General features: G+C 51.9%; 2 protein-coding genes across 2 annotated transcripts in view; both read left to right on the top strand.

Annotated features, from left to right (window-relative positions):
- Nucleotides 1-27,379, top strand: part of HTR6 (5-hydroxytryptamine receptor 6) — a 742,605-nt gene that overhangs the window by 703,735 nt on the left and 11,491 nt on the right. The window contains exon 2 of the mRNA XM_049772045.1: nt 23,811-24,557. Coding sequence (XP_049628002.1) covers nt 23,847-24,557 — 711 coding nt within the window. The 5' untranslated portion in view covers nt 23,811-23,846. The remainder of the gene's footprint in view (nt 1-23,810; nt 24,558-27,379) is intronic.
- Nucleotides 2,814-16,060, top strand: NBL1 (NBL1, DAN family BMP antagonist). The gene is given in 5 exon segments (XM_049772126.1): nt 2,814-2,891; nt 13,092-13,279; nt 13,373-13,411; nt 13,413-13,482; nt 14,601-16,060. Coding segments are annotated over 4 exon segments (540 nt in total). The 5' UTR covers nt 2,814-2,891; nt 13,092-13,112; the 3' UTR covers nt 14,865-16,060.

Raw genomic sequence — 27,379 nt, 5'->3', positions numbered from 1 at the left:
TTGGTTTTTGGGCCACACCCGGTAACGCTCAGGGGTTACTCCTGGCTATGTGCTCAGAAGTTGCTCCTGGCTTGGGGGACCATATGGGACACCGGGGGATCGAACCGCGGTCCGTCCAAGGCTAGCGCAGGCAAGGCAGGCACCTTACCTTTAGCGCCACCACCCGGCCCCAAAACATTTATTCTTTTTTTTTTTTTTTTTTTTTTTTTGGTTTTTTGGGCCACACCCGACGTTGCTCAGGGGTTACTCCTGGCTGTCTGCTCAGAAATAGCTCCTGGCAGGCACGGGGGACCATATGGGACACCGGGATTCGAACCAACCACCTTTGGTCCTGGATCTGCTGTTTGCAGGGCAAACGCCGCTGTGCTATCTCTCCGGGCCCTCTCTTTCTTTCTTTCTTTCTTTCTTTCTTTCTTTCTTTCTTTCTTTCTTTTCTTTCTTTCTTTCTTTTTCTTTCTTCTTTCTTTCTTTCTTTCTTTCTTTTCTTTCTTTCTTTCTTTTTCTTTCTTTTCTTTCTTTCTTTCTTCTCTCTCTCTCTCTCTCTCTCTCTCTTCTCTCTTTCTTCTTCTTTCTTTCTTTCTTTCTTTCTTTCTTTCTTTCTTTCTTCTTCTTTCTTTTCTTCATCCTGGCAGGTTTGGGGGACCATATGACATGCCAGGGATCGAGTCTGGGTCCACTGTGTGCAAAGCCCTACCTGCTGTGCTATTGCTTCGACTCTCTCTCCCCTCCCTCCCTCCCTCCCTCCCTCCCTCCCTCCCTCCCTCCCTCCTCCCTCCTTCCTTCCTTCCTTCCTTCCTTCCTTCCTTCCTTCCTTTCTTCCAAAGGGGAGCACATCCAATAGTGCTCAGGGCTTACTCCCTACTCTGCTCAGGGATCATTCCTTAATGTGCCAAGGATAGAACCCTGGCAGGACCACATACAACTCTGGCCATACTCTGTGACTTTGGACAGCTAGAACTTGAAACAGATTTTAGTTTTCTCGCTTACAAAATGAGAATCACAACACCATTTATCTCATAGATTTATTGTGTAGGCAAAAAAAAAAAAAAGTACTTGGAATAGGACTGGGCTTTTCATGAGTTGCTCAACAGATGTGAGCCACTGTGATTATTGTTATAGTTATCCTCTGAGAAACACATCCATGGGAGAGTATAATGACTTCATTCAGCAGAAGATATTATAGCCTTCGTCTAATGCATCTTGAGTATTTGCTATTTGTTCACCTCCAATGAACAGGAGATCCCTGCCCTCAAGAAACCCACAGTCTAATGGATCTACCGAGAAAAATGCAGTGGACAGAGGTGCGGACAGGTGCCCAGACCACAGGGGACACAATGGTGCTTGCTTAAGCTACTGAGGGGCTTGGGAAAAACCTTCCAAACTGGCAGGAAGAATTCCTTCCCCAGCAGATGTGAGCAGGAATTGCAGGGAATAGCATAAGGGAGCAGGAAGATGGTGCTGCCAGGTTTGGAGAACATAGATAAGCTCAGGGGCACTGGGGAAGGTCCCAGCCTGGAGCCCTCCCAAGGTGCTCAGGAACAGGCTGCCATCAATAGAGTAGGACTAGGTTTACTAGAAATAGAAAGCAAAATCCTGTCCCACCCTGGGCTACTTACCTTAGGAAAGGAAGTGTTTTCCTTACTCTAATGGGTACACAACCGAGATGGCATGATGGCAAGTCAAATTAGGCACACTGGTGTTCCACCCCCTCCTTTCCTCCATTTCACTCCCCTGGTGAAGCCTAAAGCAGCTGGAGGGAGGGTGGAATTCAAGGTTTCCGAAGATGCCACAGAAGCGACAGGTCGATTTCCTGGGGGTTCCAATTCAAGTTCCTTCTTGGGGGGCGTTCAGATCCTTCTGTGTTTTTGTTTGGCTTTGCTCCGGGAAAGTCCAGGGGTGCCCAGGATGGAAGGAATCTGGATCGGCTAGGAGCAACTGGTGAATCCCTATGTCCTCTCTTCCTGTGCCTCTCTCTCTGGTCCTTGGGGGGGGGGGGGGTGCTGAAGCCTAACGCAGGAGCGGGGTGGAGTGACAGAGCATCCTTAGCGCCTACTTTGCGGACACTCCAGAACTGCGGGATGGGGACCATTTGGATACCCGGACTGTGCGCGCAGAAGGCGACTGTGCTCACATCTCTCCGGCTAAAGAAACACCTCCATCTCTTCCCCATCATTTTCCCCATCATCTTCTCCACATCTTCCCCATCTTCTCCCTATCCTGGGTGGGTGGGTACCCGGCCTTTGCGCGCAGAAGTCAGGCGACAGTGCTCACACACCTCGGCCAAAGAAACATCTCATCTTCTCCATCATCTTCCCCATCTTCTTTCTATCCCGGGTGGGATCTGGCACGGGCCCCCAAACTCGGGAAAAAGTTGGGTGCGAGGAAGTGGCCGCGCAGACACCCGACTGAGAGCGCTGACATTCAGCAGGACGTGGTGTCCGGGGCTCCCTGGCTCGCTCAGGCTGTCGGGGGAGATCGGAGAGGGGCGCGGGTACCCCTTGGCGTCCGGGGCGCCCCCTCCTCTGCGCGCCCGCGGGGAGCGGCCCTGCGCGCCCCAACGCTCTTTCTGCTCCGAGTCCTCCCTCCCTCCCCTCTCTGCCTGCGCTGCGCCCGCCCCGTTCCCTATTTGGAGCGGAGACACCCCTGACGTCGGAGCCGCCCCGGCTCGCCGCTCCGCTCCGCTCCCCCGCACCGCGCGCCCGCCCGGGGCCCGCAGACGGCGCGAGCGCAGCCCAGCCGAACCCTCGAGCCTCGCGGGGCCGCCCCACCGCGTCGCCCGCCGCCTCCCCGAAAGCCTCTTCCCGGGGGCGCAGGGCCTGGCCAACCGCCGCGGTCCCAGCGGCCACCCCGTGCCCACTGCCGGGCGCCCCGCGCTCCCTGCCGCGCGCGCGGTAAGTGTCTACCCGGGCCGGCGCGCGGTGCCTCCAGATTGCCCCGGCTGCGAGCGCTTCTGTCCGGCTCGGGAAGCTCCCGAGGGTCCCTAGGTACCTCCGGAGCGCAGGGGAGTGATAAGGGGATCCAAGGGTGCAGAAGGGGGCAGAAGGGAGGCGACCGTGCGCCTAGGCTGAAAATGCGGGCGCGCCACTGTGCCCCGCGCCTGTCCCCGAACCCAAGGCTTCCCCGCCTCGGGAAGAATTTCTAAGGCTGCGGAGACCGAGAGGGAGATGCGGAGGAGTGAGAGCCGGTGGGGAGGCTTGGGGAGACCAAAGGGGGGGCCCGCCCTGCCAAGTGTAGGCAGCTCCGCGCGTCCCCTCTGCTCATCCAAGGCCCCCCTAGTCGCCCACTGCAGCCCCTTTCTTGCGCCTGGCTCTGCCCTTTCCAGTCTGTAGCTCTGTCTCTGCACTCCCTGAATTCCGCCACTTTCTTTTTCTGCCCCTTTCTGCCTGTCTTCTCTGCCTCTCGTTTTACTCCTCCTCAGAGGGACTGATTGACTGCCTCTGCTTGCTTATCTCCGGGGTCCCCTATCCTCCAGGTCAGACCCCACACATTCATAATTATGGGGTTCATGAGTAACTTCATGGACCCGGTTAAAGAAGTGAATCCTTTCCCTGATTTTCCGGCTGCCCCCCAGGGCCTGGCCTGGGTCATTCTCCGCCCTGGAATTGAGCCGGACTGGGGCTGGGAGTGGGGTTGCACCAGCCTTTTCCCGGGGCTCAGCTTTCCTTAAGAATTCCACCCCTGCCAGGAGGCGGCCTGCACTGCTGGGGCCCTGAGGCCGGACACCTGCCTGCCTCTGATCTGCCCCATTGCTAGGGTCAGCCCGGTTCCTTACAGCAGCCCAAGGCACCAGGAAAAAAGGGCACATTTTCAGGCTTTCTGAGGATACCAGTCCAGTAACTAAGGGAACCCCAGGAAAAACAGAGGGCAGGGCCTAAGGCCAAAGAAAGGCTCTGCGCTGGGAGAAGTTGGGGGTGGAGAAGCAATTTGTCAGTCTGTCCCTGGCCCTTTGTTACTGTCTGAGCCCACCCACCCCTGCTGCCTGAAAATCCCCCCATAGATACTGGGGTAGCTTGGGTGTGGTTGTCGTTAGTGGGAAGCCAAAAGAAAAGGCCTGGGTTGGAGCATTTCCTTGGTGACCCCAATCTACTCCCCGACTCTTGCAAACTGCCATGTCCCCCCCCACCCACACAAACACACACACACACACACACACACACACACACACACACTTTCTCACACAGACAAGCGCACTTAGCTTGTTGAGAGGGTAAAAGGAGTGGTGGGGAAGATCTGGGCTCCCGTTATCCTGGGATATATTCTCAGTCCTTTAAAGCAGAATATCAGATGGAGTTCAGTTCCTTACCCCCCCATCCCCGGACACACACACACACACACACACACACACACACACACACCAAGGGAGGGGGCCGAGGGACGCTGGCGAGGTCTGCCGGGGGACTTCTGCCGAGCAGATGTGGTGGCTTGTGAGCTCCTCTGCAGCTGAGATCTGTCTGGGAGACAGTTTGGGGTCGGGGGGCAGGAGGGCGACAGGAGGTGGAGAGGGACAGGCTGGCCTCTGACTCCAGCTGAGCCTTGCGTGACTGCCCGCTGGCCAGTTGCTTCGTGCTGTTCAGCACTGATGGGAAGGAGGTGTCAGGGCATTGGGGGACACCCCCTCCCCACCCCTCTGGTTTCTTCTCAGGCTGGTCCAGCAAACAAATGAACATCAGACAGATTACTAGGAGGAAAAAAAAGAACATATTTAATTGCCTGCGTATGGAGCATTCACATGGTTGTAAAGTCTGCCCTAAATGGGAAGATTGGGGGTTCTGGGAATGGGGTAAGGGTCTGGGGCATCAGGAGAGGGAGAGTGTGTCACATGATGAGAAGGTAATTGTATGACAGAACCAGACACGCTTGATGTCTGCCATCAATGCACGATGCAGCTTGCTTCCAGAAAAAGGCTCTTTGTGGAGGCACCCCTCAAGCCAGATGGGGTTCATTCTTTGTGTTTGTATTTGTTTTGTTTTTGGGGGGGTCACACCTGGTGGTACTCAGGTTTCTCCTGACTCTGAACTCAGAAATTATTCCCAGCAGTGCTCAGGGGACCCTCTGAGGTCCAGGGATCAAACCCAAATTGCCCCTATGAATGGCAATTGCCCTACTCACTATTCTACAGGTCTCACCCAAGGAGTTTATTCTTGAATGCAATGGGGTCTCTTCCTGGAAGCCCATGCTTCTCAACCGATCTCAGTTCCACTTACCAAAGGCACAAGAACAGCAGAAGTTTGCCGTGGGCATTGTGAATAAGAGTCTCTTTGGACAGTTAGGATTTTGTTTTTTTTTTATTTGGGGGGGGGGCTTGTTCAGAGGAAGCCACTCTGCTGTGATCTGGGGTCAAAAGATGGAAACAGCTGAGCCACATCCCCTCAAGGGACTCTGTTCACATGCCTTTCCCACACCCTGCACCCCTTTCTCCAGGGGCCAGTATAACGCTCATGGAGGTGTGGCAGGTGGCCTGAGACCAGCTGCTTCCGGGCACAGCAGGAATCCACTCAGGAACTTGGACCTGAACTTGTCCTGAGCCTGGCAACACCCGCAGAGCTGAAGGGGCTGGGGTCTGACCCTGCCTGGAGGGCTTGCAGTCCTCTCGAAGAGCCACCTCTTCAGTCATTCTGGCAGGAAGTGCCTGCCTGCACTCGTTCCAAAATGGGCAGCCATTACCCCACCCTGGCGCACCCCCAAGCTGAGGACTGGGGCAGGCGCCAGCCCCTGCATGGCAGCTGGGTTTTGGGAGTCAGTTCGAGCAGGGCTGGTCTGTCCAGGCCTTGGCCCCTTTGTTCAGTGGCCCAGGACTAGAGAACGCTTCCTTCATGGCAGGCCTGCGTGGGGCGCAGCACTCCTCAGCCATCAAGACTTCTTTGCTTGTTTCCTCTGAATCTTGGGGACAGAGGCACCTCCAGATTGAGACTCTCATGACCCACCCAGGAAGGGAGGCAGGCTGGGCGGGCTGCAGTGGGCGGGCGGGCTGGGGGGTGTCTGTGGGAGGAGAAGGGCGTGGGGCGGGTCAGGGAGGATGAGTGGCTCAGGGTGACCACTGCCAAGGATGGCGACATCTCTGCGTAGCCACCTCCTCCGGTGGGAGGCTCTCCATGCTGATTCTCACAGTTCCCAGGGAGAGGGCCATGTTCTCTCCTCACTTTGCAGATGAGGAAATGGGGCAATGAGAGGTCAAAGTGACAGCTAGGATCAGGTATGTGTGTGTTGGGAGGTGGTCCAGTGGCCCAACACTCACTGTGGTGCCATTTCTCTGACCTCCAACTAGATATGACCTGGAAGTACTATAGCGAAGAGAGGAGACCCAGCCGTGTGTGTGTGTGTGTGTGTGTGTGTGTGTGTGTGTGTGTGTGTGTGCGCGTGTGTGTATGTGTTTCAGGGGGAGCAGGAAAAGAGGGAGAGATTGGAGTTGGGAGCATCCAATATGATAGGTTTTTCTTTTTTTGTTTTGTTTTGGAGCCACACCCAGCAATGTTCAGGGGTTGCTCCTGCCCCTGGCCTTAAGAATCACTTCTGGTGAGCCTCAGGGGATCATATGAGATGCTGGAGATCAAACCTAGGTCAGCCTTCTGCAAGGCACACTCTACCCAACCTCTGTCCAGCATTTTTTTTTAAATGAGGGTTTGCGCCACATCTAGCAGTGCTCAAGGGTTATTTCTGGCTATTTTTGGTGCTAGAAGGTATCTCCTGGGGTTATTCAGGGACTCTGAGATAGAGGAGATCCAAGCCAGGCTGTGCAAAGCATGAGCTCCAGCCACTGAGCTATTTCCTCAGCTATGGTAAGCTTGGAAGGCATCCCCAAATGCCAGGCATTTTGTCATGCTCTCCCAGCTCTGAGTCCCCAGGAAGAACTTCCATCCTCAGCTGAGGCTGTCAGTAGGAAGGTTTTTAGAACTGAGGGAAACAAGAATTGAAAGTACCAGGAGGTTAAAAGCTTGCTGCCCCTTGGGGCCGGGAAGGTGGCGCTAGAGATAAGGTGTCTGCCTTGTAAGCTCTACCATGGAACGGACCGACCGCGGTTCGATCCCCCGGCGTCCCATATGGTCCCCCCAAGCCAGGGGCGATTTCTGAGCACATAGCCAGGAGTAACCTCTGAGCATCAAATGGGTGTGGCCCAAAAACCAAAAAAAAAAAAAAAAAAAGCTTGCTGCCCTGACTTTGAATAAAGAAAGACAAAGAAAGAGACAGAGACAGAGACAGAGAATGCAAATCTCTGGTGTGCCTGGCCTTAAGCTACCAGTGGCTTTTTTTCCATGTGTGTGTGTGTGTGTGTGTGTGTGTGTGTGTGTGTGTGTGTGTGTAATCTAACTTGAGTTAGCCCTGTGCAAGGCAAATGCCTTATCTGCTGTACTAGCTCTCTTGTCACTACCCTGATTATTAATATTCCTTCAAGAAGTGTTGGGAGATGATTGAGAGGGTTGAAGCACAGGCTTTGCCAGTAGAAGCTCTAGATTTAACCCTGGCATCACATGGTCCCTTAAGCATCAAGCAGAGGGTAGCCTTCAACCATGGGTATAGCCTGAAGAGAAACAAACTCCAAAAGGTAGTACCCATCAGTGGTACTGTTAATGGGAAATCCTGCCCTGTGAAGTTAGGGAGCCACATCTGCCTGGCAGCACCTTAGGATTTTTTAGGAGCACGTACCAATGCTAGGGACACTTCAGAACCATTTGCTCAAAATTCAGGGCAGGGACCTGGGCATCTAAGTGTCAGCATGTCAGGAAGATGCTGAGTCCTGCAAAGTGGAGGGGATCTGCATCTTACTGCTGAAGCCTTGACCTTGAGGTGACCTAAGGCTCTTGAGGAAGCTACCAGAGTTGGTTTCCTCTGACCCCACTTTGGGAAATAGAGTAGCAGTGTTCTTGGCCTGTGCCTTCATTTCCACAGATCTGGAGTGGGCTAGTGTTTCTTTTCTGGGGTGCTGGTGCATTTTCAGAATGCATCAGGTGTTTGCCTCAGGCCTCTGAGGAGGATGGTTAAGAAGGGACCCAAGCCTCACAGAAACCTGAGTACAGCTCTGAGAAAAGAAAAGATAGTGTCAGCCCTTTTCTGAGTTCAGGGTGACATATGGTTTCACAGGCATCTCAAAGGGGTCTGCTCTGCAGCGCTTTAGACTTCAGTCCCCTGGGCCTGAATGCCAGAACACTGCCAGGAAGAGTAGTATGCCTTACTGGGAAGGAGACAGGAACCTCTGGGCCTCTTACCAACTGCAGACCAACCCTGATATTCCCTCACACTCTCTCCTGCTACTGGCTTTCTCTATGAACCTTTTAGTTTGTGGAGAGCTTGGGGGCTACTCTCTCTTCTGTTTCCTCATGTGAACCCCTCTCAGTCTCTTTCTTTTCATGCTTAGTTTCTTCACCTGTAAGATGTGGGGAAATAACAGCAGCTGCGCCAGTGGGCCATGGTATGGATTGATGAAGCGAATTTATCCTGAAAGCTTTGTCAGGTCTCTGCTCCTCTGTGGCACCAGAGCTGGATTGTGCGTTCACACTGACCTCAGAGCTCTGAAGACCTGCCCAGGTTCTCCAGCCATGATCCCATCCTCTCTACCCTTGGGCCACTCCTTAGAGTTGCTTTATTATTATTGTTGCTATTTTACAGGAGCTACTCCCAGGATGCCTGGGAAATCGGGGATGTGGTACCAGGATTTAACCCAAGGCCTCACCCATCCTAGGCATGTACACTCCCAACAAGCCACATCTCAAACCCACACTTGTAATAAATCACTTTCAAAGTAAAGTGAAGATTTCTGTTCCCCCAGCCAACTTCTGACTGCCCTTCCCCAAAGTATGTTTTTCTCCTGTCTGAGCTCTGACTCCTGAGCTGGTAGCGGTCAGAGATTACCCAGCCACCTTGCTTCCTCGACACTCTCCACCAAGACACAAGATGTCACCTGTCCTATTGCAGGGAATTACGTGACCTTGGGGAGGTTGTTATGGGGGAGGCCTTGGGACAACCCCTTATCAAAACAGGAGGGATTAGTCTGTTGGTCTCTCCCCAAAACATCCCCATGTTTGGGAACCCTTTGATTTGCTGTGAGCCCTTTAGAGTGGAAGGAAGGGATGAGGCTCTTGAATGTCAGGAAGAAAGGTGTGACTGTCGTTTTTAAAAAAGATGAGCTAGGGGCCAGAGCAAATAGCACACTGGGTAGGGCATTTGCCTTGCATATAGCCGATTTGGGACCGACCCGGGTTTGATCCCCAGTATCCCATATGGTCCCCAAGCCTGCCAGGAGTGATGTCTGAGCTCAGAGCCAGGAGTAACCTCTGAGCATCACCGGGTGTGGCCAATAAAACCCTCCTAAATAAATAAATAAAAGTAAAATAAATAAAAAGATGAGTTGGGGGAGACAGAACGGGAATAAAGGTGCAGCCAACCTTGGTTTGGATGTCTGGCCCTGTATATGGCCCCCCAAGTCCTGCCAGGAGTGATTCCTGAGCACAGAACCAGGAATAAATCCTGAGTGTGGCCTCTATTACACTACCTTTCAATAAAGTAAAATGAGCTGATGGACTGGAGAGGTGGCCCAGTGAATTGAGCAGAGGCTTTTTATGCAGGAGGTCTGGGTTTGATCTCTGGTTCCACATGGCACCCCCTTGAGCACTGCTAGGAACAACACTGAGCATGGAGCTGGGAGTAGCTTCTGAGCATCAAAGGTTGTGGCCTAAAAACTGAAAGAAAAGGCTGAGTTGTTGCTGCTTGCAAAAACAGAAAAGGTGTAAACAAGCAAGCTCACAGATTTCTAGCAACGATTCCAATACAGGGTAAGGATGGGCAGTGGGACTGCCTGATGTAGGTGTGAGGGTGGAAGTGGTGGTGGCTCTGTTCTGCTTATAGATGCAGGTGGAGTGGGGCTGGTACCTCCCTCTCCCTGCATGCACTTGGGCTCTGAGGCCTCTCTGCTTTCCCACAGTACTCCTGGGACATGTGTGTGTGTGTGTGTGTGTGTGTGTGTGTGTGTGTGTGTGTGTGTGTGTGTGTGTGAACAGGCTGGAGTCTCCCTGGGCCTGGCCTGTGACCCAAGCCTCTGTTGGTTCCCCTCTTTTTCACTGTGCATCGTCAGCACCACATGAACCTATCCCGAATTTCCAGGAAACCTGAGCTCTGCTCCTGCCTCGTTCACCTTCCTAACCTCCATCCTCTTATCAGCTCAAGGCATCATGGTGGGATCAGGTTAAGATAGAGACTTCCCAGGCTTCCCTGGGTTCTTGGGGGGAAGCAGGGAACTAGCTCCAGGTCCTTCAGAAGGTTCAGTAAGGTGCCAGCAGAAGGCACCTTACTTATTTGGTTTTGGTTCAACATCCAGCTGCCTTTAGGGCTTACTCCTGGCTCTATGCTCAGGGATCATTCCTGGTGGATCTCTGGGAATCATATGGGGTGCCAGGAATTGAATCTGGAGGGACAATCAAGCTTCTGAAGAATCCATCAGGTGCCAGTTGGAAGGTAGTCCATGGTGTTGGGCTCGGCTGAAGTTGGGTCCCAAATATGAGCTATCTTGCGAGAGAGATGAAGGTACGGGGTCATGCCACAGGTTCAGACAAGATACGGACAGCACCCTTCCATGCTGGGCTGGGAGAGGGTCAGATATGAGAAGGGGCTGGGGATCACAGAGTCTGTCTCAGCCCAGCATTTCCTCCCTCATAGCTTGTCCCTGGAGGAGCCCCCAGCACACGTACTCCAGTTTTCCAGAACTCTCCCAGCCTCCCTCTCTTACACCTAGGGAAAACAAGTCTTGGAGCCATCCTTTCCTACCCTCACTCTGCCCTGCAGTGCCATCTCCTGGCAGATGGCGGTATTGTCTGGTGTCTGACACCCTCCTGCCGCAGTGGCAATTTTGCCAGCCTGAGTGCCAACGTGCTTGGAATGTGTACTGCTGGGTCAGGATGGAGCTAGAGTTAATGAGATTTACGTAGACTCCCGGCTTGAGGTTCTTACAGAGGTGTCCTGGAAAGGAATACAGATTAGTCTAGTTTTTTATTTCCTCCCAAATCTAGCTAAGTAGCACAAGAATTGGGTGACCCAGTCTTTATAAACGACAACTCAGGAACAATTAAAAAAAAAAAAACCTGCAATGTAAACATGAGATTTTGCATTCTATGCTTTCTGTTGCCCACATGCACCGAGCGTGGTCCAGAGGGCTTTGTTCTGCTGTCAGGTGGTGCCACAGTGTGTCTCGTCTCTATGGCTATGTGCTACTCATAGATTAAGTGTGTCCCTTCACACACACACACACACACACACACACACACACACACACACACACACACACACACTCACTCACACACACATACACACACCCCAAGATTATGCAGACAGACTTCTGTGCAATATAGTCACTACAACAACAAAGTAAAGAGATGAAGGAAGAACGGAGTGGTGTGTGGTGGAACTCAGCTATTCTGTGTTCAGACTCTGTGTCCAGGCCCTGTGTCCAGGAGGCAGACAGAAAGACTGGATTCAGAGAGAAAAGCACCTCAAGGGGAGATCTTTGTTTATTTGGTTTTGGGTCAACATCTAGCTGCCTTTAGGGCTTACTCCTGGCTCTATGCTCAGGGATCACTCCTGGTGGATCTCTGGGAATCATATGGGATGCCAGGGATTGAATCTGGATTAATCTCATGTGAGGCAAGCTCTTTATACACTGTACTATTGCTCCTTGCTCTCTCTGGCCCAAGGAGGGAACATTTTGGTGTGTGTTTTCCTAGAAAACTCACATCTAAGTAAAGAAGGATTATATTGGTCTGTGCTGAACATGTGCTTGGAAGTGAAGCTTCTTGTTTAGTCATCACAGCAGTCCCTTCTTATACATGCTTTTTTTTTTTTTTTTTTTTTTGGTTTTTGGGCCACACCCGGCGATGCTCAGGGGTTACTCCTGGCTGTCTGCTCAGAAATAGCTCCTGGCAGGCACGGGGGACCATATGGGACACCGGGATTGGAACCAACCACCTTTGGTCCTGGATGGGCTGCTTGCAAGGCAAACGCCGCTGTGCTATTTCTCCGGGCCCTTATACATACTTCTTATTCTTTCTTTTGCTTCTTTGGTGCTATGGATGAAATGCATGTACCACTTAAAACATGCCTTCTACTACTGAATCCCAACCCTAGTGCCACTACCATTGTTTTTCAGAACAAGATACTGGGGAGATAGCTCAAAAGACAAGTGAATCTGCTCAGTATGTGGGAATCCCCAGTTTGATTCAGGCACCTCATGCCCTTTACTTAGTATAGCATGCGGGAAGCTTTTGAGTACTATGCTAAGGAGAGTCCCCAAGCACTGCTAGGTGAGGCCACACTAAAAAAAATACAAAGTTGGGCCCGGAGAGATAGCACAGCGGTGTTTGCCTTGCAATCAGCCGATCCAGGACCAAAGGTGGTTGGTTCGAATCCTGGTGTCCCATATGATCCCCCGTGCCTGCCAGGAGCTATTTCTGAGCAGACAGCCAGGAGTAACCCCTGAGCACCGCCGGGTGTGGCCCAAAAAATCATAAAAAAAAAAAAAGAAAACAAAGTTAGAGAGAGGTAGTTCAGTAGATGTTATGAATGCAGAAGGCCTGAATTTGATCACAGAGCTGAAAGTAGCCCTCGAGCATGGTCATGAAAGGCCCCCCAAAAAACAAAACAGATGAGGCACAGGCAGAAATGAGGCTCTAGCTCAAGGGGCTAGAATGCATGTCTGACCTGACATGAACAAGGCTCTGGGTTTAATCCCTGGCACCACAATGTAACCCTGGTGACCTCATTTGATGATAATGATATCCATTTGATACACATGTGATTAACAGTCCCGTTAGCTTTTGCTCCTCTTCTTTCTGCTGCTACATTCTCGACACCCACATTTAGTGGTGGTGCCGGGGACCCCGTGTGGCAATGCTGGGGATGGCACTGCTGAAGCCTCCTACAGCTTCCACTGAGCTGCCTAAAATTCCCACTGTGGAGGCTCATAATGATGAAATGCTTAGCCAAGGCTGTTCTTGGCTTGTAAGTGTGGTCCTGGGACTGGAACGCAGGCAGTCCCCATGTTGTTCACATGATCACCCCCTCGTGCCTGGCCTCTGGGGCTATGTAGGGATTTACCGGCAGGCTCTGCTCAGTTCCAGGCTCTGAAGGCCACGATGCTTCGGGTCCTGGTGGGGGCAGTCCTCCCCACCATGCTGCTGGCGGCTCCACCACCCATCAACAAGCTGGCGCTGTTCCCGGACAAGAGTGCCTGGTGCGAGGCCAAGAACATCACCCAGATCGTGGGCCACAACGGCTGTGAGGCCAAGTCCATCCAGAACAGGTGGGATTCTGACGGAGAGGGGGAGGACTGGGCTGCCTGTGTTCCTGCCTGCCCACCCCTGGTCACCCTGCCCAGCGACCTCTCCTTCCACAGGGCATGTCTTGGACAGTGCTTTAGCTACAGCGTCCCCACACCTTCCACAGTCTACAGAGTCCCTGGTGCACTGTGACTCCTGCATGCCGGCACAGTCCATGTGGGAGATTGTGAGTATTGCCTTCATATCCCTACCCAGCCTCCTCTGCCTTCCCAGAGCCCCCGCCCAGGCTGATTCTAGTGAAAAGACTTGCCTGGCACCAACACAGACAGGATTAGAGATGTTTCAGGAACTCCATTTGCTGTCAGGCACATGTTGAAACCTAGGATCTTTTCGAATTGTTGCTAGAGGAGGGGACCAGATGTGAGACCTCAGACCTGCAGAGCCCAGACATCTTTCTAGCAGCTTTTGGTTCTTTGTTGGTACAGATCTGACTCCAGCTCACCTCTTCTTTCCTCCACTGCAAGGCCTTTGCACATACTAATCTCCCAGTTTGGGAGGGAACACCACCCACCCCCCTCCTCCTCACTTCCTTGAGCTCCAGCACTGTCTCCTGCTAGAGGCCCAAGCCCTTCTCCTAGGGGTCCCTGACCAACCCCCCTCAACCCTGACATTTTATCTTGGAGCATATGCCCCTTTGCAGTTTTTCATCTGTATTTAGATGATTTTGAGGAAAATCTATGTCCTTGGCCTGAACTCTGAACTTTGGAGAGCTCTTGGTAACCTAAGCACTGGTGGGAAAGAAAGGGTTGGGCCAGGGGCAGGCATCAGAGGGCTAGGTTTGCTCAGGGAAATGTGTCTAAGCACAGACCCTAGGGCACAGACCCTAGAAAGATGCCAGGGGGTAGTGGTGGTGGTGGTGATGGTTAGATGCAGCAGGGTTAGATGGTTAGATGGCCTGGGTGAACCCTTCCAAGCAGAGGGATCAGCAAAGGGGGAAATCTTTGGCAGAATCAACCACACAGTCTTTGGAGAGAATAACCCAGGTCCTGGGGTTCTCATTGAGGAGTCAGGCTTCTTCCCCTGTGCAGTGGAAAGCAGAAAGGGGTGTATGTATGGGTGCATGTAAATGTATGTGTGCTTGTGTGTGAAGATAAAAGTGGCAGGACTAGACATAAGGGGACCCGTCAGTTGCTCCTTTAGGGCCCCTACTCTCCCATGGCCCCATGAGCTCTCAGGTGCATCACAGGGTCTCGGATCTGGCGTCTCTGGGATTCTTGGCTTGGAGGAGGCCTGCCCCCAAACCCTTAGGAACTTCTCTCCACTTCCTTCCTGCCACTTTACCAGGTGACCCTGGAGTGCCCAGGCCACGAAGAGGTGCCCCGTGTGGATAAGCTTGTGGAGAAGATCCTACACTGCAGCTGCCAGGCATGTGGCAAGGAGCCGAGCTCTGAGGGGCTGAGTGTCTACGTGCAGGGCGAGGATGGGACAGCTTCCCAGCCTGGTCCTCACTCTCACCCCCACCCCCACCCTCACCTGGGCGAGCAGACCCCGGAACCTGAGGATCCCCCTGGAGCCCCCCACACTGAGGAAGAGGGGGCTGAGGACTGAGGCCCCAACTCTTCCTCCCCTCTTGTCCCCTGTGGAATGGTGGGTCTGCCCTCTGGGAGGAGGGTGGGGGAGAGACCACCCCCTCTCACCTTGGCACCAGACGGACTTGGATTCAGGCTGGCCTTGGAATGCTGCCCAGTGGCCGTGGAGACTCAAAGGGAGGGGTTGGCACCACGAAGCACAATTTAATATATTCAAGAGTAGGGGAAGTTTGCCAAGGTCTTTAGGGGGTCTCTGTTGGAGAGGGGAGTTCTCTTCCTTTTTGCTTCCCAGAGATGCATCCTGAAGAACTGGTAGGACATTGGCCAAACTGCTGAGGTGGGCTGAGGCCAAGCAAGATGGCGGAATAAGGTTGATGCCCAGCATCCCCTGGTGGGACAGGGCCTCTGGGGCAGATGCTGGAGCTGGGCCCTGAGCTGGGGCCTGCCTCCCCGCAGCTGTTCTGAGGAGGGCTGGCCCTGGCCCAGAGATCATTGGCAGAAGCAGGGGAACTCAACCCCCATGACTGCCCATGGGCCTCCAGCCTCAGCCTGTCCCAAGGCAGCTTCTCCCTTTGGCACTAAGGGACCCTCCCTCATGAGTCAGGCCTGGGCAGGACCCTGCTGACTCATGGCTCTTGATTTTGGGGGCCTGGCTCTACACCTCTGTTTTTTTTTTGGCTTGGTGAGGGTGGTCGGGGAGCAGGAGGAAGGCAGAGCCTTCCTGGGCCCACAGGAGAGACTTGCCTAACCAGGGAGAAGAGGGTTTTTCTCTCTCTCAGCTCTGAGCGCTTCACACTGCCCCCCCCCCCCGCCCCCAAGTTTAAGGCTCCTTGGAAAGCAGCATGGCCCTCCCGGGTGGGGGATCTTGCTCTGAATATCTGAGGAAGGGGAAGGAAAGGTCTCTTCAGCCTGGTTCCAGAAAGGGCACTAGGCTGCAGGGCCTCAAGCTGGCCAGTGTTTACTGGGGCTCTCTAGGAAACCCACCCCGCCTGTCTTCTTACCCCCAGCTGCACTTTAACACTCGGAGGGGGGAGCCTGGGGGTGCAGGGCTCTCAGACAGTGAAGAACAGCACCCTGTAGCCCCACCGGCCCCCACCTGGAGTGTTCCCATCCTCCTGAGCATTCTGACAAGAGCTTCTGGAGCTTGTAACCCAATAGATCGTCCCCCTCCTGGAACCTGAGTTTTCTCATGAATAAACTCGTACAAGGCTTGTATTTTCCTTGTTGGCTTGTCCTCTTCTTCCAGGGCCCATCCCTTCTCCGAGCAGTGAGGCCAAGAAGCAATGGGGAGGACCCCCTACCTCTGTTCCCATGCCCTTCCTGTACTGCCATGCTGTGTGCCCCAGGGTCACAGATCTTTTCTTGGGTGCCTCAGCCTGTAACTTGGAAGGATGGGGAGATGGAGTGCAGTCTCTTATTGGATCTATTTCTCAGGCTGGCCTTATGGGAGCTCTGTTGACCTTCATAGGAACTCCCTCAACCTCCTCTGGACCTGATCCTGTCTTGACCTGGGGCAGTGCACTAGCCCATGGATTCCCATTTCTCACTAGGGTGGGCATATATGCTAAGGACAGTGCATCCCGGGTTGCCCTCATTTTGCAGATATGATATTGAGGTGCCAAGACATTAAGTAAGAGGTGAGAGGTTCCCCCCTCAGGGATTAAGTCCATGTAGGTCTTTGCAGTTCCCTAATGACTGCCAGGCACTCTGTGCTTGGAAATCTCAGGGCCCTTGTCCCTTCCTAATGGCACTGACTTTGGTATTCCCTCCATGCAATTGAATGTGAACTCCTACAAATATTATTGTTTATTATTATTATTATTATTATTATTATTATTGGTTTTTGGGTGACACTGAGCAGCGCTCAGGAGTTACTCCTGGCTCTATGCTTAGAAGTCGCTCCTGGCAGGCTTGGGGGACCATATGGGATGACAGAATTCGAACCACCGTCCTTCTACATGCAAGGCAAACACACTGCCTCCCTGCTATCTCTTCGGCCCTATTATTATTATTATTATTATTAATTTTGTTTGGGGCCACACCTGGCATATTTTCAGAGGTTACTCCTGGCTCAGAGCTCAGGAGGCTTAGGGGACCATATGAGATGCAAGGGATTAAACTAGGTTGACCATGTGTCAGGTAAATTCCAAACTGGCTGTGCTATCATTTAGGCCCTCCCAAGAATTATTGAGACAAGTGTAGGTGAGGGCTGGGACCCCTCTTCTTCCTCACACAGCAACCACCCCATATGTCAGTTTACATAGATCATTCAGAATCCACATCAAATCCTCACTCTGCAAATGTCAAGAGAGCTTTTCACAGGCTAGTGAAGTTCTCATGCCTCTAGTGGCCATGCATCTGTTCTACACATAAGTGGGCCCCTTTGCTCTGCAGTTTACTTTACCACAATGATTCTTTTTTTTTTTTTTTTTTTTTTGGTTTTTAGGCCACACCCAGCGGTGCTCAGGGGTTACTCCTGGCTGTCTGCTCAGAAATAGCTCCTGGCAGGCATGGGGGACCATATGGGACACCGGGATTCGAACCAACCACCTTTGGTCCTGAATCGGCTGCTTGCAAGGCAAATGCCGCTGTGCTATCTCTCCGGGCCCACCACAATGATTCTTGTTAGGTTTTTTTCCCCTGATTTATGTCCCTGGGACTATCCAGTGGTTTGAATCCTGATACATTGCTTTTTACCTGCGTGATCTTGAGCAACTCACTCAAATTCTGTCAGATGGTTCTCACCTGTAGGATGAGGAAAATGATCAGTCTTACTCCTCAGGATGCTGTAAACGTCACCTGAATTCTGCACAGACAGGACTTGGCAGTGCCTAGCATACAGAGAGACCTTGATCAGCACAGGCCACTATTACGATTGGGATTGAATGACTGGCTTCCTGATGCTGGTGGTTGGATTGACTGTTTTGTTCATTCATTAAGTGAATGTTCATTTTGGGGCTACTCCTGCAGTGTTGGGGAGCAGGACATGTCTTGGTAGGGATTTCTGGGGGGTTGGTAGTGAACCACACCCAGCGGTGCTCAGGATGTTTCTGTGCTCAGAGGACCCTCCTGATGGTGCTCATGGAACCATTTACAGTGCTGGGGATGGGATATGGGTTAGCTATATGCAAACCAAGTACCTTAGCCACCATACTGTCTCTTCAGTTCCATCATGCCAGGAATTGAACCTGATATAAAAGCATGTGCTCTACCATTTAATGTCTTTACTGACAGTCTAGTGTTTGCTGAGCTCTAAGCAGTGAAGGTGGATAAGTCCTTTCCTCATGAGATTTATTCACGTCCTTCTGAGAGAGCAGCCTTGGGAAGATTCCACGATCTCTCTGGGGCCATGGTTCCACCATCTCTTATATGACCTCTTTCCTTTCTCTTATATGACAGACATCAAGGTCTGGGGCACAGGACTTCATCAACCTCATTTGTTTCATTGTGGTCCTAGATTTTTCCTCCTGGGAGGTAGTTCCCCATAAAAGGCACTAATAAAGCAAATCTGAATCCCTCTGAAAGTCCCCCGAGACCCTAAAATGTTGAGGGTAAAATTATTGAAAGCAGTCCAAGTGGGGGATGGAAAAAAAGAAAGCAGACCAAAAGAAATTGAGTTGGATTAAAACCAGTAAACTCCTTTGGGCTTGGCCTATTGAGAGTGTAACGAATGCTTTTTTGGGGCCTGGAGAGACAGTATTGGATTAAGGTGTTTGCCTTGAATGTGGCCAACCTTCCACACCAAGTCGATCTCCAGCACTACATGTGGTCCCACAAGTACCACCAGGGGTTACTCTAGAACCCAGAGGCATGAATAGCCCCTTCCCTCCAGAAAAAAATGTTTATTCATTTTGTCCTTCTCCAAAAGTCTATTCAAGAAAAATGTCAACATGAGTTGAGTCCTTATTCCTAGAATTTTTTTTGTTTGTTTTTTGTTTTTTTTGGGTCACACCCGGCACGTTCAGGGGTTACTCCTGGCTCTATGCTCAGAAATCGCCCCTGGCAGGCATGGGGGACCATATGGGATACTGGGATTCGAACCACTGTCCTTCTGCATGGAAGGCAAATGCCTTGCCTCTATGCTATCCCACCAGCCCCTAGACTTTTCTTTTTCTTTTTCTTTTTTTTTTTTTTTGGTTTTTGGTTTTTGGTTTTTGGGCCACACCTGGCAGTGCTCAGGGGTTACTCCTGGCTGTCTGCTCAGAAATAGCTCCTGGCAAGCACTGGGGACCATATGGGACACAGGGATTCGAACCAACCACCTTTGGTTCTGGATCGGCTGCTTGCAAGGCAAACGCCACTGTGCTATCTCTCCGGGCCCTAGAATTTTCCTTAGATTTATAAATTGGAGTGTGCATCAGAGAACTCATCCTCAAGGGAATTTATTGACCACCTTGGCATCCACAAGTCTGAATTTCTTTTATTTATCTCTATCTTTTTTCCCTTAATCTCTCTCCTTTCTTTTCTCTCTTCCTTCCCTCCTTCCTTTCTTTCTTCCTCCCCTTTTCTTTTTCCATTTTAAAAATTTCTTTCACCATTTTTTCTTTTTTTAAATTTTAATATTTTTATTTAAGAATCATGATTACAAACATGTTTGTAGCTGGGTTTCAGTTGTACAAAACAAACAAACAAACAAGCAAACAAAAAACCACCTCCTTCACCAGTGTAACATTCCCACCACCAATGTCCTTCATCTCCCTCCTCACCCTTGTCTGCATTCAGGACAGGCATTCTATTTCACTTCCTTATCTTCTGGTTTTGGGACCATACCTTGTGGTTTTCAGGGGCCTCTTTAACTTTGCTCTCAGGAGTTACTCCTGGGGGGTTATCAGCATTGCTTGGATTATCTTGCTTATCTTGCTTGGATTATATTGCTTGCATTGCATTATCTGCATTGAACCAGGGGCTCCTACATGCAAAGCACACATTCCAATTCTTTGAACCATCTCACCAGTCCCTCATCCTTTTCTTTAGTAAGTAGCTGCTTTTTTGTTTTTCTAAGACATACCAGGCTTTGCTGGGGCCTATTCCAGCATAGGTGTTACTCCAGGTTTAATGCTGGGGATTAAGCAGGGCTGGGTATTGAACCATGGCATGTACCCCACTCTTTGAGCCATCTCCTAGTTTCTGAGCTGCTTCTTATGAGCATCCGGGCAAGAAGGCTCTCTTGGATGTGAGTTTGCCATTTTCAACTGTCTGCTTCTTGCTAATAAAGCTCTTTCTCAACCTGCCAACTTGTCTCTTGATTGTTCAGCCATCCTGAGGGATAGTGGAACTGGACTTCACCATTCCATGACTAAAATGACTAATTTAGGAGCACGCACAAAATTTCTGAAAATGTCTAGAATTTAAAATAATAACTATGTGGCCACAAGGTGGTATCCTAACGTAAAGTCCCAACTCTGAATAAGGTGGGTATTTTTGGTAGTTGTTTCCCTCCCTCAAGGTGTACCTACTATTTTATTTTTTTCCTTTTTTGGTGGGTAGGGTCACACCTGGCAGCGCTCAGGGTTACTCCTCGATCTATGCTCAGAAATCGCTCCTGGCAGGCTCGGGGGACCATACGGGATGCCAGGATTTGAACCACCAACCTTCAGCATGCAAGCAAATGCCCTACCTCCATGCTATCTCTCCGGCCTCTCTTTTTCTTTTTTTAATTGAATCATCAATGAATGACAAAGTTATTCATTATTGAGTTTCAGGCACATATTTATAATAATATCTGTGATTATCACAAAGAATAAGTAATGCTAACTCTTTTTCTTTGGGGGGGGTGTCAGTGCTCAGTGATTATTCCTGGCTCTGCACTCGGAGATCACTCTTGATGGGTTTGGGAAACCATATAGGGTTCTGGGGATGAAACCTGTGCACTCTGCATGAAGGGCAAGAGCTCTACCCACTGTATGCTATCTCTTTGGGCTCCCTATAATATTAACTTTTTGAGTCATTTTTTCTTTAGGTTAAAAAATTAAAGGTAGTCAAACCTCAAAAGCTAACACGGATGGACTAATAGCATATATATAGGACCTCTTATAGAGGTCTAATTTTTACAAGATAAAAATGAAGCAGTCATATATATTTTTTTGATTTTGAACCACACACCTGGTGGTGCTCAGGGATTACTCCTGGCTCTCTGCTTAAAAATCGCTCCTGGCAGGCTCGGGGGACCATATGGGATGCTGGGATTCAAACCACCGCTGGTCCGGAGTCAGTCACTTGCAAGGCAAATGCCCTACCTTTGTGTTATCTCTCTGGCGCGAATCAGCCATGTCTTTTGTATGAAATGGCCTAAATGCTCATCTCCACATTACTATTGCCCACTTTCATAATAGCAAAAATTTAAGAGATTTTGCCACTCTCCTAGGACAAGTAGCATAATGGAATTAGAAGCCCAGCTTACAGGGTTCCAAAGTTTTCTCTCTAGAACCTCTGGGGTTTGCTGTTGCTCACAGCAGGAATACTTGCTAAAAGAATCATGAAAAGTGAAGCACATTCCCATCTAACAGGTGGGAACACTGAGGTTAACAGCACTGACAAGATCACAAAGTAGAATCCCAAAGTATAATTTACAGATTTCACCTGTGCCATTTCATACCCTCAACAGCCCTAGAAAATGAGTGTAGAACTATCCTACTATTGCAGAGGAGGAAATGGTGACCCCAAGAGATGGAATCTTTTACCAGGGAGGGGGTGTGGGAAATTGTCACAGGGTTGCAGATGATGTCTAGGAGGCGGGAGGACTCTGCTGCTGCTGCTGCTGACATAGACCAAAAGAGGGGCTCTGAGCACCACCTAGTGGCATAAAAGTGGATTATTGTGCTGCAATGTCTGCAGACTCAGGCCTTGGATGCTGAGATGGTCTGGGTGACCTGGGGTGAGACGCTTGTCCTTTATCAGTCCGATCATAATATATACCTCTCAGCATTATTGTGGAGGAATAATATAAATCCCTGGTACACATTAGGAAACTCACTCATGAGGTATTCGGTAGGTTCTATGCAGGGGAAAAGACAGTCTCCTTCCCTTAGATAGCTTTGTTTTCTTGTGATTCTTGGGAGAACGCTATTATCCTCCCTTCCTCCCTCCCTCCCTCCCTCCCTCCCTCCCTCCCTCCCTCCCTCCCTCCCTCCTTACTTCCTTCCTTCCCTCACTTCTTCCTTCCTTTCCTTCCTTCCCTCCCTCCTTCCATCCTTCTCTCACTCCTTCCCTCCCTCCCTCCCTCCCTTCCCTCCCTCCTTCTCTCCCTTCCCTCCCTCCCTCCCTCTCTCCCTTCTTCCTTCCTTCCTTCCTCCTTCCTTCCTTCCTTCCTTCCTTCCTTCCTTCCTTCCTTCCTTCCTTCCTTCCTTCCTTCCTTCCTTCCTTCCTTCCTTCCTTCCTTCCTTCCTTCCTTCCTCACTCCCTCATTCTTTTGTCACACTTGGCAGTGCTCAGGACTTATTCCTGACTCCGTGCTTAGGAATAGATCCTGGCAAACCTGGGAACCATATGGAATGCCAAAGATCTCACCTGGATTGTCCATGCGCAAGCAGTGCCCTACAAAACAGAGTTTGATTATCAGAGAGTGCCGAGTGACCAGCTCAGGGCCTGACCCTGAGAAGTGCTCAGTAAATGCTTATTAATTGAATGAATATACAATATTCATAGGTGGCGTTCGACTAGAGGTTCCTGTTGGTCTTAAGGTTTGTGGGGGAGATAGACCCACCCACAGTGGGAAGTAGAGGACTTCTCCGCACCCCACTCCTTTCCCTGTAGTACTTCTGCTCCCATGTGGCCTGGGGGAATTCCAAATCTGTTGTACTTTTGGTGAATACTGGGAAGGCCACCAAGCTTAGGAACGTATTCCCAGTGTCTGGCGCTGTGGGGATGGTTTCTGCCAGTATGATCCCCTTACAGCGGGCAGGGCAGTCGGTTGTTCCACTGGATCATCAGCAGGATTATTCGGGTTCTTAACCAGATCTGTGGGCGTCAAGCGGTCTGCGGGGTCTTGGAACCAACAGGCGCTGCCAGATGCGCGGTGTCCCCGCAGCTAAGGGCAGGTCAGAGTTCCCGCTACGCCGCCGCCACGCGTGCCAGGGAGGGGCGCGCGGGGGTGTAGAGGCAGCCGAAGCCGAAGCCGAAGCCGGGGAGGCGCCCTGGCGCAGGTGGGGTGCTCCGATCGCCCCTCCGCAGACCGGGGTAGGGGGATCCGGATCCCCTTTCCATCATCCGCTAGGCCGGGGCTGATCTCCTCCCGCCCACAGCCGGGCGGGGCGCAGGGACCATCGCGGCGCGGGGATCGCACGCTCCGGGGACCCACTCACTCGCGCGGGCCCCACTCGGCGCCTGCCCGGGCTCCGAAGCCGCCTCCCGCCGCCGCCTGCCCCGCTCCAGCCGCCTCCTTCCTTCCCGAGCCCCAGCCCCGTGGGGCCTGCCGCAGTCGCCTGCAGCCGCGCCGCGCCGCGCCGTGCGCCCAGGTACCAACGGCGCGGGGGGTATTAGGGCTGGTTGGCACAGCCAACGGCGTGAGAGACGCCGCCGGGAGCCAAGTCCCCCTTAAGCCCGGGGGTCCTCCTCACCAGTCCCCCCCAGATCTGCCTTCCCTGCAGAGGCGGCTCTGCGTTGGAGCCCGTGGCCCCCAGACCCTGCCACCCCAAGCGCCAAGAATTCCGACCCTGCGCGCCCAGACGCCGCCTTCTTGGAGAGCCTCCCCGGTGCCAGGAAAAAAAGCCCATCCAAGCCCCAATCCCACCCGGAGACCCTTCCCCAGGCTTCCTTCCAGCTCCTCCTTGGGAATACTCTGCTTTCCAACCAGGGCTCCTTGCGCAAACTTCCCACCTGCATCTCAGACTATCACGCATCTTTCTCTCCATCCTCCATCCCCTCCATCCAGGCGGGGGTCTCTGTCCCTTGACCTTGGGGGCCTGTTTTTCATCAAGTCTCAGCTAACCAGATTCCTTACCCTGAATCCTATCCACCCTACAAGGACCCTTCTTGAGCTTCAAGCCCTCGCCCTCCCCTCCCCATGATCCCAGGACCAGGCCCCACCAACAGCACCCCCGACGCGGGGTCCCGGCCACCGTCGGAGCCCGGTGGCAGCATCTGGGTGGCGTCCGTTCTCTGCGTGGTCATCCTGCTGACGGCGGCAGCCAACTCGCTGCTCATCGTTCTCATCTGCACGCAGCCCGCGCTGCGCAACATGTCCAACTTCTTCCTCGTGTCCCTCTTCACGTCGGACCTGATGGTGGGACTGGTGGTGATGCCACCGGCCATGCTCAACGCGCTGTACGGGCGCTGGGTGCTGGCCCGCGGCCTGTGCGTGCTCTGGGCCGCCTTCGACGTGATGTGCTGCAGCGCCTCCATCCTCAACCTCTGCCTCATCAGTCTGGACCGTTACCTTCTCATCCTCTCCCCGCTGCGCTACAAGCTGCGCATGACATCCCCACGCGCCCTGGCATTGGTCCTGAGTGCCTGGGGTCTCGCGGCGCTTGCCTCCTTTTTGCCCCTCTCCCTGGGCTGGCATGAGCCGATCCGGGCACGGGCACCTGCCTCGGGCCAGTGCCGTCTGCTAGCCAGCCTGCCCTTCGTCCTGGTGGCGTCGGGGCTCACCTTCTTCTTACCTTCAGGCGCCATCTGCTTCACCTACTGCAGAATCCTGCTGACTGCCCGCAAGCAGGCTGTGCAGGTGGCCTCTCTCAACACTGGCATGGCCAGCCAGGCCGGGGACACGCTGCAGGTACGGGGATGTTGGGAAGAGCCGCCTTGGGGTGGTGGAGAGGCATGCCCAGCCAGCCAGGGGCCAAAGAGATATACAACACTTATGGGTCATACTAACCTGTGGGTCATTTCCAAATGGTTATACCCAGCTCCCATTTTTCTCTTTGGCAGGGGTCCCTCTGCACAGGATGTGAGGTGGAGACTCAAACTCCCTTTCTTGCCTGCTTGCCCCTGGGCTTCTCAATCAGGACCAGTGGCTCTGTGGGCATCTTCAGGATGGGAAAAGGAGGAATGATTTTTCTCCCTCGGGTTCAGCTGCCTGAGTCATTGAAACCTGGTGGTGGTGGTGCTGACTCCTCAGAGTAAACCACTATTCCTCGCTTGATCCACACACACCCCAGAAGCCCCTGAAACATTCCCCATGGTCCTCTGGCATATACCCACCAGGATCCATTTTCTGCACATGTACCATGGCAGCAGCATAAATAAGTGATCATGGCATCTCCTTAGCTGCAGTGGAGCCTGGGTACTCCCTTGATGAACAGGACAACCTTGCCAGGATCTGAACCTCTCTGGCTTCATCTCTTCTCTCCCTCTGCACCTGGCTTTTCTGCCATGCAGCGCTTACCCAATTTGCTGTTCATTTTCAACTGTCCATACCCAACTTGCACTTTTTTTCTGGTGTGTGGAAGATACCAAGTTGACCTCTTACCTAAACATTCTCCTTTCCTGTCACCCCCCACCCCCGACCCAGCTGTTGTTGTCCACCTTTTTCTTTTCTTTTCTTTTCTTTTTTTGGGAGGGGGTTTGGGCCACACCCTGCAGCACTCAGGGGTTCCTCCTGGCTCTATGCTCAGAAATTGCTTCTGGGAGGCTTGGGGGACCATATGGGATGCTGGGGATTTGAAGCATCATTGGTCCTGGGTTGGCCATTTGCAAGGCAAACGCTCTACTGCTGTGCTATCTCTCTGGCCTTCCTTTTTTTTTTTGACCACACCTGGCTATACTCAGAGATTACACCTGGCAGGCTTGAGGAACCATATGGGAGGCCAGGATTCAAACCCATGTTGGTTTCATGCGAAGACGGTGTTCTCTACCACACTGTACTATTCCTCCCAACTCCCGTTGTTGACTTTTGTTCCGCTTAGAGTTCTCTTTTTTTTTGTTTGTTGTTTTGTTTTTGTTTTTGTTTTTTGGGCCACACCCGGCATTGCTCAGGGTTACTCCTGGCTGTCCCTGCTCAGAAATAACTCCTGGCAGGCACGGGGGGGACCCATATGGAACACTGGATTCAAACCAACCACCTCTAGGTTCTGGAACTCGGGTCCGCTTGCAAGGCAAACACCACTGTGCTATCTCTCCGGGCCCTCTTTTTTTTTTTCTTTAACCAGGTCTATAAACATACTCCAACCCACCCAGTTCTTTCAGTTTCACCCCCTCTTCATGGGTGGATATGGTTATTGTATGTCTCTCACTCACTTGTTGCTCCACAAGGGCTGGGCATGTCTGGATCAGTTTTTCTTTTTCTTTACTGGGAGGTGTGAGGTAAAAGGAGGCTTTTGATATAGTTCCCATTTGTATCTGTGTTCTCTCTGCCTGCCACCCCCCCCCCCCCCAGAGAACACAGATAAAAATGGGAGCTATATCAAAAGTCTCCATTTACCTCACAGGGAGTGGCACTCCTGATGGTTCTCATGGTGTCCTCAGGGACTGTTCTAGGTGAAACATGTGATGCTGCAATGGAACCAGAACTCTGATTCTAGTCCTAGCAGGTGGCTGTGAGCCTTCTTGACCTTTGGATTCTTGTTCAGAGTCTTTCCCAACCTTCAGGCTTTTGGGTTCCTCCTTATGAAGTCTACCTTACTCCTCTCCCCAACTCAGGTTATGCTCTTTATATATTTGTAGCATTTTATTTGAATTTTTGGTACTGGTGCTACTAAAAGTTTACTCCTGACTCTGCTCAGGGATCAGTCCTGGGTGGGGCTCCAGGTTGGCTATGTGCAAGGCAATAGCATTCAACCCCCTGAACTATACTTTCTTCTTTTTGTGCTGGGGACTGAATGCAGGACTCCACAGGCAAGGTCAGAGCACCCACACTGGATCATCTGCCTGAGCTGTCCTCTCTTTTTTTTCTCCCCATGTATCTACATGTTCTGCTTCCAGAACAAGCCCTGGCTCTGACATGGCTGTGGCCAGTGCTGCCCCTGTACATTTGAGCCCTCCATCTGCTGCCTACATTATTGTCTTGTGTGTGTAGCTTCCTGAACAGTTTTTTCCCTTCTTATGGCACTCAGAAGAAGGGGAGAGGTCCATGTCCTGGTATGTCATTCTCCTGTTTTACCTCTTGGCTATCTGCCCCTTTGGGGCGTCTTGGCCTTCCCCATCCCTATCTCCATTCCTTCTACCCTATCTCCTTGGTGTTCCTGAGCACAGTCTTCATCCTCCTGACTCAGGCCTCTGCCCTTTTCTTTGCTGCCCTTATTCCACCTTTGAGCCCCCTAACTTCCAGCATGTTCTTCCATTTGCTGTGCAATGTCTCCCCAAGTCATTTGTTAAGAGGAATAGCTGCCACCTGCTTTTCTCTATTCACATATTTGAGCCAATGTTCTAGGCAGCACCCCGACTTCATGGCTCCTTTACCCCTACTTAGCAGTCATTTCTCCTGCCTAAATGCTCACTCTCTGGGAACAGGAACTGTCTGTTGACAATTACACTTAAGAAATTTGGGGGGAGGTAGGCTCCCAAGAGGTGCTCAGGAAACCAAGGGCCTCTCCTGGTGATTATAGATTCTTTGGTTCCACATGAAGGCCTGAGGATGCAGTATCCCTGACGTCGGTATTT

The sequence above is a fragment of the Suncus etruscus genome, chromosome 4, assembly GCF_024139225.1.
Source record: "Suncus etruscus isolate mSunEtr1 chromosome 4, mSunEtr1.pri.cur, whole genome shotgun sequence".
NCBI classification, from domain to species: Eukaryota; Metazoa; Chordata; class Mammalia; order Eulipotyphla; family Soricidae; genus Suncus; species Suncus etruscus.
Note: the sequence above shows the minus strand (reverse complement) of the source record. Positions and strands in the feature narration are given on the sequence as shown.